Source organism: Labeo rohita, chromosome 12 (assembly GCF_022985175.1).
Source record: "Labeo rohita strain BAU-BD-2019 chromosome 12, IGBB_LRoh.1.0, whole genome shotgun sequence".
NCBI classification, from domain to species: domain Eukaryota; kingdom Metazoa; phylum Chordata; class Actinopteri; order Cypriniformes; family Cyprinidae; genus Labeo; species Labeo rohita.
Genome location: NC_066880.1, coordinates 14,197,133 through 14,210,210, shown reverse-complemented (window position 1 = coordinate 14,210,210; position 13,078 = coordinate 14,197,133). Strand labels below are relative to the sequence as shown.

At 35.2% G+C, this 13,078-nt stretch overlaps 1 protein-coding gene across 1 annotated transcript in view; it reads right to left on the bottom strand.

Annotated features, from left to right (window-relative positions):
- Positions 1-413: 413 nt before the first annotated feature.
- Positions 414-13,078, bottom strand: part of opn4b (opsin 4b) — a 33,660-nt gene continuing 20,995 nt past the window's right edge. The window contains exons 6-11 of the mRNA XM_051123932.1: positions 12,844-13,008; positions 10,545-10,652; positions 8,705-8,891; positions 8,279-8,491; positions 5,440-5,505; positions 414-2,203 (exon numbers count right to left, since the gene is read on the bottom strand). Of these exons, the coding sequence (XP_050979889.1) occupies positions 2,018-2,203; positions 5,440-5,505; positions 8,279-8,491; positions 8,705-8,891; positions 10,545-10,652; positions 12,844-13,008 (925 nt within the window). The 3' untranslated portion in view covers positions 414-2,017. The remainder of the gene's footprint in view (positions 2,204-5,439; positions 5,506-8,278; positions 8,492-8,704; positions 8,892-10,544; positions 10,653-12,843; positions 13,009-13,078) is intronic.

The window sequence follows — 13,078 nt, the reverse complement described above, 5'->3', positions numbered from 1 at the left end:
ATATATAGGTAAGAAAGAGATGGTTCTTTAAGGAACTTTTGACTAAATGGTTCTTTATGGAACCATAAATGGCTCTTTTATGACATCACTGTTTAGAACCTTTTAAAGCACCTTTATTTTTAAGAGTGTACCTTGCAAATATTAATATAATATTGGGTCAACATCAGAACTAGAATCACAAAAACAGGAAAGGAAGGGCAATGAAGACGTGACAATATTATCACAACATGTATGACCTGGTGCTTTCTGCTGATAAGCTAACTTATCATTCATATAGCACTTGATTATGTCTCCCGACGCCGCCCAGACAACAAATCACACGCAAGTCAGCAGACACACTAACCGTGAGTGACTGGATATACAGTATGTGTTCACTGCTAAACGTGTGTCAGCGCTACTTGAAGAGCTGCTAATCAGGTGAACATTCTAGCAACATCAGTAAATATGCGAACCCACCCCGTAGTACATCATTTACTCATCTATGAAGCACATTTACCTCAAAATGGAAAGGTAAACATCTCTCACGAGAGATACAGAGAGAGAGAGAGTAACTGTGCATTTGAACTACTTCAGAGACCATTATCTGAGAACGTGTGTGTAACTTTGAGAATACAGCAGCCTTTAAAAGCAATGGAGCATTCTGGATGAGCACTTTCCCAAAACTAATCTTGTTAAAAGCGTTTCCCCTCTAATCCCTAAGGACTCCCAGATGCTGGCATATTAATCCCACTAAAGTATCTCTGAAATCCAGCAGAAAGGCAAATCTACATCTGAAAGGTGCAGTTTATTAGAGCCACGGGCTCTGAGACCAGTTGTTTGAATTTAAAAGATCATTTTTCACATTTATATGGGTTTTCATGTTATTGTAGCCTGCATGAAAAGTGATGATCATTTTAAACCAAATATTCCTATCAAAGGAGCCTTTTTTATATTAAGAAAACATGCAGGTAATAACAACTATGGGAGTATTCACATGACACAACACAAAAGCATGATAAATCATACAGTCTAGATCATTTGTTGAGCACACTTCCATATTAACATTCAATAATATATATACAAATATATGTATTGGCCATACAGCGCTGGGAAAAAAATCTACAAAATAAAAATCTTCACATTTATTCAATCAGCAGCAATAAAGATGTAATTGGTTGTCAATGTGATTGATTTATGATGATGTTGGTGGGAATACTATATTATTATATAATATATAATATAGTGGATATTTAATTGTGCATCACCTGTTTTTACATTTTGATTACGTGAGTCATCGATAAAAATCTTTAGAAATCTGAAATTAAATATTAAATATTTTAGATAGTGAATTAATGCTGTGATGCTTTTTTTTTAATTATTTAGATGAAGTAGTAAACTATCATCCATTTATCAGCCACAACAAGTAAAATATTTGTACATATATACATAAAAAATTGTACACTTTATCTTTAAAGAAACATTAAAATATCCACTTTTCTGTCCTACAGTGATTACACCTATAGACAGAAGTCCAAAATTTCTGGCTATGTAAAAACTAGGCGTTTGAATCTTCACGTCACATCTTGTTGTTTTTGATCTTGTGCAGACGCAAGGAACTGTTTATTCCTACGGCCTACAGCACAGCCTTTTTATGGATGAAGCAGGGATAGATGTATCTGAATACATATTCTGAGCAGTGTCAATCCATCACTGCTTTTCCCACAGACCTGTCATATATTCTTCCCTGAGAGGAGAGGATCATCTCCACACCACTGAAAGAAGCCTTAAAGGGTGTCCTCTTGTAAAAATAAAGACCCTGATTACCCTGTAGCTTGTGGTTGCCCATTTTCCACCTCAAAACAGGCAAAAGTACAACAATACCGGCACAGCCAAATATCAGATGTCAGTTGTGACTGCATGCAGATTCATTTTTGAGCCCTGTGTAAATGAGACAAAAGGAGGAAGGGATAAATCAGAAGACCCAGAGTCTGTTGAGATGGTGTCCTGAAGTATAAATAAGTGGTAACACAGTCCATATTCATTCAATCCCAGCAGGTTCTGAGGTGACAGAGGCTGCCTCCACCGAAGCACCTGGAAGCTGTCTGAAGGGGCCGCCACTGCGACCTTCTGAGAGGACGGCAGGACTAGACTCTGATGTAACAACGATGGAAGGGATCCGAGTCAACAGTCTTTTCTCATCAGTGTTCTCAGAGACAATATTTGGCTTAATGTGACAGAGAAAGGATAGTTAGTAAGTTGAACAAACTGTGATACAACTGTGAAATCCTCTGTAACATTATAACTGACACTTTTGAACAAATAAATGCATCCAAGGTATATATAAACACATTGGAGATCAAAATTAGACAACAACCTACAATTTCCTAAAAGTTTCAAGGTCACTGCTTAGTCCTATTTAAAGTTGTCCTAAGAGGAGTAGACAGTTTTTTAAGCATATTTCATGAACTAATTGTATTCTGAAGCACAGTATAAAAAACTTCAGATATCTGAAAAGAACTCAGATCAAAATTAGAGAACTTGGAAGATGGCAGGCCGCTCTAAGGTGACTGAAACGCTGCAACAGGAGGTTGTCCAGATGAAGGACAAAGGGACGACCCTTTCAGCCATTGCAAGAGAAGTTAGTCATTCCAAAACAGTGATTTCTCAAATATTGCAGGTTTACAATGACACTAATTCATTTAAGTCTCCCAAAAAGGCTGGTCATCCACGTAAGACAAATGCATGAGAAGACAGGTGACTGCAGATACTTTCAATGGGGAATGGGTTCAACACTGCAGCTGGAATTGCTTGCCAGTTCAGTGCTGAACAGGGTAAGGATCTGTTTTGGCATGTTTCAGTTGGACTGAAAGTGCATTTTCTTTACCTTTGCTGAGGAGCATGTTGTGTGCCCAGAGGAGAACTGGTCTAAAGTTCAGTTTAATGATGAGAGCATGTTAAATTTATTTGGGTCTGATGGGAAACTTTTTGTTTGGCGTCAAACTGAGGAAAGACTAAAGCCCAAGTTCGTAAAGAAGTCAGTGAAAAGTGGAGGAGGTAGTGTCATGGTTTGAGGGATGTTTTCTGCAGCAGGAGTTGGGCCTCTTATACAGATACATGGCAGAGTGAATGAAAATGTTTATCAGAACTTCCTTCGGCAAAATGCAGTTCCTTCCCTGCAAGCATCTTCTAATCAGCATGCAAGACAATGCCCTCATCACACTGCAAAAAAGATAAAGCAGTTTTTTGAAGCTAACAACATTGAAATAATGAAATGGCCGGTCCAGAGTCCTGATCTAAACCCAATTGAAATAGCCTTGTCGACAGTGTATGGCTAATAAACCCACTACAGTTACCAAAGTATGGAAGAGAGTGGAAAAAGAGTGGATCAAGATCACACCAGCGCAGTCTGAGAAATTAGTGAAGTCTTGCAGCCGCAGATGTGCTGAAGTCATTCAAAAGAAACAGCATCTACACTTCATACTGATTTCTGACAGCTGTAACCCTCCAAAATTTTAGCTGTAATCTGCTTTTGTGCTACAGTGGTTACTGTTCTCTAATTTTGATCACTGTGTTTTCCACAAAATAAAGGTTTGCGTTCAAATGCCTTGGTCAAACATGTTAGTAGAACAAGGGTATACCGACAGCTAATATTCCTTTAAATTTGCAATGAAGATTAAAGGAGACGTTCCAGAACAAAAATGTACAGATTATTTACTCACACCCTTGTCAGCCAAGATGTCTTTCCTTCTTCAGTCGATAAGAAATTATGTTTCTTGAGGAAAACATTTCAGGAATTTTCTCCATATAGTGGACTTCAATGATGCCCACGACTTTGAAGTTCCAAAATGCAGTTTAATGCAGTTTCAAATGGCTCTTATTTAGCAAAACGTTCGGTCATTTTCGAAACAAATTGACAATTATTATTTATATACCTTTTAACCTCAAATGCTCATCTTGTTTCGTCTTTGTGATTTGCATGCGTAGTCTGTGTAAACCGGGTCAATACAGTTAGGGTGTGTCAAATAACTCCCACCTTTCTTCAACGTCCAAATCCTCCTACATCGCTGTTTTACCCTTTTTTTTTAAATCTTCTTTGCATATTCACTTTTTAAACACTGGGTCGGAGTTCACAGAGTTCACACAGACTTAGACGAGACGAGCATTTGAGGTCAAAAAGTATGTAAATTGTCAATGTGTTAAAATGAAAATGACCAATCGTTTTGCTAGATAAGACCCTTCTTCCTCGGCTGGGATCATTTAGAGCCATTTGAAGCTGCATTTAAACTGCATTTTGGAACTTCAAAATTTGGGGCACCATTGAAATCCACTATATGGAGATAATTCCTGAAATGTTTTCCTTAAGAAACATAATTTCTTATCGACTGAAAAAAGAAAGACATGAACATCTTGAATGACAAAATATATGTACATTTTTGTTCTGGAAGTGAACTCCTTTAACAATATTTCAGGAAAAAAAATCAAGTGTTTACAGATTGTTTTTTAATTTTGATCTCCACTAAGGACTTGCGTGTTGGAATCAATAAAAACTCAGTGCATTGAAACCAAATCTAGCCATAGTCATGTTGATGCTCAGGAATACAGGAATGTTTTTCGGCTTGATCTGCTAAGAACTTTCTGGACTAGAGTTTGTGTTTGCATTCACTGACAGGTTTGCTTCCTGTCATCGCTTCCAGCATTGGGTTTCAGTCGCTATAGCTATAATAATGACACTCTGGGGTGACTTTGTGACAGTCTAGCTCAGCCTCTCTGATCAACAACACTGCATCTGAACACAAGACAATTTGGATGTCTAATTTGACCTCATGTGGGTTGGTTTCACTTTTTAAAGTCCGGCATTTGTGTATCCCTTCTCTCAGAGGATCAAGCTATTGCGTTTTTTTTTCTTCAGAATGTGACTGAACTCAGTGTATGGAAATCCTGTATGCTTATTACGTTGAACCAAGCAGCTCCTTCATAACACAAACGATTACTAAAGAGGAACATATACCAACTGTTGGACCTGCATGGCTCTAATATTAACCTGTCTGAATGGGACAAGTGTTCCCTGAAGAGTTTAATAAAATTATGTTTTACAAATAGACTTTGTGATGCCGCGCTTTAATCAGTTTTCTCTCAAAAAATATTACAAAGAAAATTAAATATTTTTTTAGCATCCTCTGAGAAATCTATTCCAGTCCTGATAGGAATTTCTAAGACTGTTGTATTATTATTATCTCTCTAATGTTTCTCCGATTCATTTGATGTCATTCACTTAAATAAATTCATTTTCTTCATTACATAAGCACATGTAAATCTGATTTTGTGATGCACAGACCTTCTGTTATGTGCAACAGACATTTCCATGTTAATAACTACAGAGATCTCCCATTTGCAGTAGTACATAAAGTGACAGGCATCCTATGTTAACAGTAACTCAAACGGTCTGAAAAGAGCACTTACAGAGGACGAGAGACAACTGGACAGGCTGACCTCAGCCATAGAGATCTCATCTTTGTCGCCCACCGTCTGAAAGAAGAAGAGAGTAGATAAGAAATTTTACGATTATGAGTTTATGAGATTTTCACACAGTTGCATAGTTCAACACTTCTCTTTCTCATTCTTAAACTTCAGATCTTTAATCAATGATTAAGTTAGCACATTGTCAGCCTCCTAGTGTTTCAAATGGGCTGTGACCAATGAAAAGAAAGAGGTGGTAGGACAAAGCAAAAGGTGCCACCCAGTGGATGCACTAATGCCGTTCATCTTGATGACATGGGATGAGCTTCTGTTTATGGGGATTATCGCTCTAAAACCAGCAGATTAGAGCAGGAGAATTAAAGCAGACTTAATCTCAATGTAATGGACCCTCATTCAAGTCCACTCTTTAAAGAAACGCCCTGCGCACTGACCCATCTACATCTTTCACTTGCTCTACTGGCTCATGACCTGATTAACATTATATTAACAAAAGGAGCCTTTAAGAGCCAAATCAACTAGATTTGAGTTCTGTTCATTTAAAACTTGTAAAAAAAGTTTTGTTACTGGAAACTACAAACAATGTGATGTTATATATCCTTTTGACTGGTAAATGATAAGCATGAAAGCAGGATTTGTCTTAGTCCATTAACATGAGAGAGTGATTGTCTGACTATTGCCCTCTATGTTGTACATTTGCTCCAGTGAAGCAGATCAGCGGTTCTCAAATGTTGGGTCTCAATCCAAAAATGGGTCACAAGGCTGTTCTGGTAAAACTGCGGACAAAAGATAATTCTAAATGCTAAATTATGAAATGCAACAAACAATGTAATCATAGTTTAAAATTACAAATTAAAATAATAATTCTTCCTAAAAAACACACTCTAAAAATTAAATATTAGTCATTCATTTGGGAATCAGACTTGGTTGTGCTGTATGTGTTTGATTCACTAAAAGTTGCTCACAAGAGTCATTCAATTGGGAATCGGATGACATTGGTTGCGCTGAATGTGTTTGATTCACTAAAAATAGCTCACAAGAGTCGTTCATTTGGGAATCGGATGACATTGATTGTGCTATATGTGTTTGATTCACTAAAAATTGCTCACAAGAGCCATTAATTTGGGAATCGGACTACACTGGTTGCGCTGAATGTGTTTGATTCACTAAAAATTGCTCACAAGAGTCATTCATTTGGGAATCGAACGACATTGGTTGTGCTGTATATGTTTGATTCACTAAAAATTGCTTACAAGAGTCATTCATTTGGGAATCAGATGGCATTGGTTGTGCTGAATGTGTTTGATTCACTAAAAATAGCTCACAAGAGTTGTTCATTTGGGAATCGTATGACATTGCGCTGTATGTGTTTGATTCACTAAAAATTGCTCACAAGAGTCATTAATTTGGGAATCGCACTACACTGGTTGCGCTGAATTTGTGTGATTCACTAAAAATTGCTCACAAGAGTCATTCATTTGGGAATCGGACTACACTGGTTGCACTGAATGTGTTTGATTCACTAAAAATTGCTCACAAGAGTCATTCATTTGAGAATCGAATGACATTGGTTGTGCTGTATATGTTTGATTCACAAAAAATTGCTTACAAGAGTCGTTCATTTGGGAATCAGATGACATTGGTTGTGCTGAATGTGTTTGATTCACTAAAAATAGCTCACAAGAGTCGTTCATTTGGGAATCGTATGACATTGATTGCGCTGTATGTGTTTGATTCACTAAAAATTGCTCACTAGAGTCATTAATTTGGGAATCAGACTACACTGGTTGCGCTGAATTTGTGTGATTCACTAAAAATTGCTCACAAGAGTCATTCATTTGGGAATCGGACGACATTGGTTGTGCTGTATGTGTTTGATTCACTAAAAATAGCTCACAAGAGTCGTTGATTTGGGAATCGGACTACATTGGTTGCGCTGAATGTGTTTGATTCACTAAAAATAGCTCACAAGAGTCATTTATTTCTTTGGTTGCGCTGTATGTGTCTGATTCACTAAAAATTGCTCACAAGAGTTGTTCATTTGGGAATCGGATGGCGTTGGTTGTGCTGTATGTGTTTGATTTACTAAAAATTGCGCACAAGAGTTGTTCATTCGGGAATCGGACTACATTGGTTGCGCTGTATGTGTTTGATTCACTTAAAGGAACCAGCTCATAAAAAGTCATTAATTCAGGAAACAGAGTACACTGGTTGCACTTTATATGTATGATTCACTGAAGAAAGCGATTCATAAGTGACATTTGTTCAAGATATACATCGTTTGCACTAATTGTTTCTTGTTGTACTGTATACTTTGGGCTATAGAATCAGTAGTGATGCCACTGAATAACAGTCAGGGTATTTTAATACAGTTTTTGATAATAACTTTCGATAATGAAAAGTAAAAAAGAAAATCTATCATTATTAAGCAGTACCAGACTGAATTAAAAAACATATCTTCATTAAAGCAAGAGCTGTGTGTAGATCTCAGAAAAGCGATCACTCCTATACATCTAAGAAAAAAAATGGTATAATAAGCACGTAATGTACAATCAAAAGAAATCAAAGAACAAGCATGCACACTCTTGAACACTCCTGTCATTTGTCACAGAACTATAGTGGCTATAAGCAGGACAGAAAACTGTCTTCAAGATATGAAGGATGGAATGAAATTTCCAAAAATGAATTTTAAATCTGATGGAGTCGTTTCCTCTCTAAAATGAATGTGGTCTTCCTAATTTCATATATCAAGGACAGCTGAGCGAGCTGGGAAGCTTTTGATTAATGAGGTGAGATAAGACACTTCTTGAAGACTCTCACTTACACTGATGTATGTACAAGTCCGGTTCAAGTTTGGCTCAGCTAGACTCTGGGCCGAGGTTCTGTCGAAGATACCCGAGTCTCTGCTCTTGACCTGCAGCCTCAGAGAGCTGGTGTGCTTGAAGTCTGACAAATCTTTACGGATGTCAGATGAAACCTGACGACTAGCAGGACGCGAACTCGCGCTGGAGAGATCCGCCTCTGTGTCCGTCCAGCCCTGTCCATACACAACACACACTGAATGCTGATCCAACAGCTTAAATAAAAAAAAAAATGAGTCTAAGTTACAAGTTGACCATTTTTTTTTATTTATTCAACTCACGCATTTCACATTAATGGACCACATGCTGTTTGTTTTATAATTTGATTTATCTGACAGAATTTGGATCAAATACATGTGTAGAGTTCTAGCCCAAAGGTGTTTTCTTACCGACTCACTGTCAGACACTGAGGACAACCGGGTTTTTCCAGCACGGTGTATGTTGCTGCTGGTCTCTGAGGACTGGCTATTCAAAGTGGAGCGTCGTGTGGACATAAAGCTACTGCTGCTGAACCGGTCTCTACGAGGTACACACAGCAGCACTCCTAGACATGGTATATACTTTGCAATTGCAGACCTGAAAAAAAGAGAGAGAGAGAGAAGTGATATGTGAAAGAAGGAAAACGAAGGAAAACTGCAGTTCACATCAACTTTCCACAGCTGTCAATGAAATATTAATGACCTTTTTTGTTAAAACAACTTTTAAAGAAGTCCACTACCAGAACAAAAATTGATAGATAATGTACTCACCCCTTGTCATCCAAAATTCATGTCTTTCTTTCTTCAGCCGTAGAGAAATTATGTTTTTTTGAGGGAAACATTTCAGGATTTTTCTCCATATAATGGACTTCTATGGTGCCCTGAGTTTGAACTTCCAAAATGCAGTTTAAATGCAGCTTCAAGCCGAGAAAGAAGGGTCTTAACTAGTGAAACGATTGGTTATTTTCATAAAAATAATACAATTTATATACTTTTTAATGCTAAACGCTCGTCTTGTCTCACTCTGCCTGAACTGTTTTTGTTCCGGTTCATGACAGTTAGGGTATGTTGAAAAACTCCCATCTCATGTTCTCCCTCAAATTCAAAATCATCCTATATCACTGTTTTTCCTCTTTTGTTAAGGGTGTTTGATCTTTTTGCATATTCACTTTGCAAAGACTGGGTCAGTACTTCAGTCAGCACTGCAGCGATGTAGGATGATATTGAAATTATTTTTGAAGTTGAGGGAGAAAATACGATTGGAGTTTTTCGACATACCCTCACTGTCTTGAGTCAGAATACACAGAGTTCAAAGACCGCAAGGTACACTGTAAAAAACAATTTGTTGTGTCAACTTAAAATAATTTGTAACCTGGCTGTCTTAAAATTTTAAGTTCAGCCAACTCAAAAAAAAAGTTTATTCAACTTGAAATGTTAAATTATACTAAGTGACAACTTAGATATTTGAGTTGAATCAACTTAAAATTTTAAGGCAGCTGGGTTACTTACCCATCTTACCCATTCTTCCTCGGCTGGGATCATTTACAACCGCATTTGGGATTGTTTGAAACCGCATTTAAACTGCTTTTTGGAAGTTCAAAATCGGGGCACCATAGCAGTCCATTATATGGAGAAAAATCCTGAAATGTTTCCCTCAAAAAACCTAATATCTTTATGGCTGAAGAAAGAAAGACATGAAAATCTTGGATGAAAAGGGGGTGAGTACAGAGCAGATCAATCTGAAGTAAATCTGACTTTTAAAGGTCAGAATCTACCTCTGTCATCTCAAGATACTTGTGCTTGCGCTCTGTACACCAAACCGCTGATCGATCTGGGTCTGCCTGGCCTTGAAGCACACAGCGTGTGTGTTTGTGGAACAGTGTTTCATTTTGCTGGACAGGTCTCTTTGTATAGGAAACTAGGGTGTGTAATAACGTGGTTGCTGAATCGGTTGTGCCTCCGTGTTTTAATATGCAGCCAGGGTATTTCAATTTCAGTGCACAATGTAAAATATTGCCAGGATTTCACATAAATGCTGTTCTTTGAACTTTCTATTCATCAAAACATATTCTGCTAATACAAATTACATATCAGTTATTTCTTGTGAACTCACAGTATAATTCATTTAATTGTAATAATTTGGTAAAATTACTGTGAATATAATCAACAGCCATGAATATTCATCATTCTTGCTGAACGCCACAGAACAGACAGCTGTTTGTTAAAAGGTTTACGCTGAGCATCATCACACCTGTATTTAGGGTGAGTGATGGCATAGATGATTGGGTTGTGGATGGCGGATGCTTTGGCGATCACAGCAGGCACGGAGTTCATGTAAGGTGTGAGCATGTCAGCGTAACTGTGGAAAGAGTAAGAGGACATAAAATTACACATCATTATATTGCTTTACTTTAATCTAACCGGCATGACATCTATCTCACAGCTCCACACAGATATAATAGATTATAAAGAGGTGGTAAATGAGTCCTTTGGAAATGAAGCAGCAGGTATGTGCCGTATGTGATCATTAACCTATCAAAGGAAGTCTGATAAAAACAGCTCAATGAATTTCGTTCACAGTCTGACACATTTTCTTTCTGAGGGTGGAAGGAATCAAATAGTGATAGAAGAAATCATGTCTTTACATATATTATTATATTATATTATATTATATTATATTATATTATATTATATTATATCATTATAAGAATAGTCAAACTTTTTTTGATGCTGGCTAATTTTATTTTATTTTATTTTATTTTATCATTTTATTTTAAGGATAATCAAACCTCTATTGTGGCAGAAATCTAAAATATTTATTTGAAGTAAATTTCATCTGAAATTTTTAATTGATATTTGAATAAATTAACAAAATATTTGCATGTTTATGGTTCTCTGATGTTATTTTACTTAATTTAATTATTTTATTTTATTTAAGGATAATCAAACCTTTTTGTGTCAGCAATCTAAAATATTTACTTAAATTTCCCCTGAAATTGTTAATTAATTTTTTAATAAATTAACAAAACACTTGCATGTTTATGGTTCTCTGGTATTGTTGTTATTGCTGTTGTTTATTTTATTATAAGGATAATAAAACATTTTTGTGTCAGCAATTTAAAATATTTACTTAAAGTAAATTTTCCCCTGAAATTTGTAATTAAAATTAAAATAAATTAACAAAACACTTGCATGTTAATGGTTCTCTGATGTTAATTTAATTTAATTTAATTTTCAATCAAACTTTGTTGTGTCAGCAATCTAAAATATTTACCTGAAGTAAATCTTCCCAGAAATTTTAAATTAATAAATAAATTAACAAAACATTTGCATGTTTATGGTTCACTGATGTTGGTAATTTAATTTAATTTAATTTCATTTCATTTCATTTCATTTTAAAGGATAATCAAACGTTTTTGTGTCAGCAATCTAAATATTTACTTAAAGTAAATTTCCCCCTGAAATTTGTAATTAAAATTGAAATAAATTAACAAAACATTTGCTTTTTATGGTTCTCTGATGTTGGTTTATTTTATTTTATTTTTTATTTTAAGAATAATCAAACCTTCTTGTGTCAGCAATCAAATCAAATCAAATTTTGAATTAATATTTTAATAAACTAACAAAACACTTGCATGTTAATGGTTCTCTGATGTTAATTTAATTTAATTTAATTTAATAATTTAATTAAATGTAATTTTAAGGATGATCAAACTTTGTTGTGTCAGCAATCTAAAATATTTACCTAAAGTAAATCTTCCCAGAATTTTTAAATGAATACATTAACAAAACATTTGCATGTTTATGGTTCTCTGATGTTGTTTTACTTAATTTAATTTTATTATTTTATTTTATTTAAGGATAATCAGACCTTTTTTGTGTCAGCAATCAAATCAAATCAAATTTTAAATTAATATTTAATAAATTAACAAAACACTTGTTAATAGTTCTCTGATGTTAATTTAATGTAATTTAATTTAATTTAATTTTAAGGATAATCAAACTTTTTTGTGTCAGCAATCTAAAAAATTTACTTGAAGTAAATTTCCCCTGAAATTAATATTTGAATAAATTAACAAACCATTTGCATTATATTAAATTAAATTATATTATATTATATTATATATGAATTTAGTGCCACAGGTATCAAAAACCTTGAGAATAAAGTTTCATTGCTCTTTAGCTACTAATAACTGCCTTACAAAATATCTGCTTCTCAAATGGAACCCACTTATGAAAACTGAGATAAATTGATAATATTTATCATCTTTCGTTTAAAGCTAATGATAAAATCTCTGCTCGTTTTAATATGACACATTTCTGTGTCTAGACAGTCTTTGTACTATCTGAACAAATAACTAGAGTCAAACATTTTATTTTTGTGCTAGCAGTGAATAGTGTGTATAAGCATGGTTGCTGTTTTAGCTGCCTCTGATAACTATAAATAAAAAGCAATAATTAAAACAAATAAAAAAGAATAATCTAAAGTCAATTAACTAAGAATGTAATAAAAGCAATGGAATGTGGATGTAAGACATATTGATTCTCACCCAGCAAAAGCAGTAAGAGCCACACAAGAGTACGGAGACCAGGAGATGACATACAAAAGGATCACTATGAGTGCTATCTTTGCCATCTTCCATTCATTTTTCATTCTATGCATCTTCTTGATAGAGTCTCGGGGTCCTCCTTCTCCATTGATTTTTCCTACAGCTCTGTTATTCCCATCATACAGATGTGTAAACAAACAGATACATACAATACACACAAGAAGAGACAGCATAT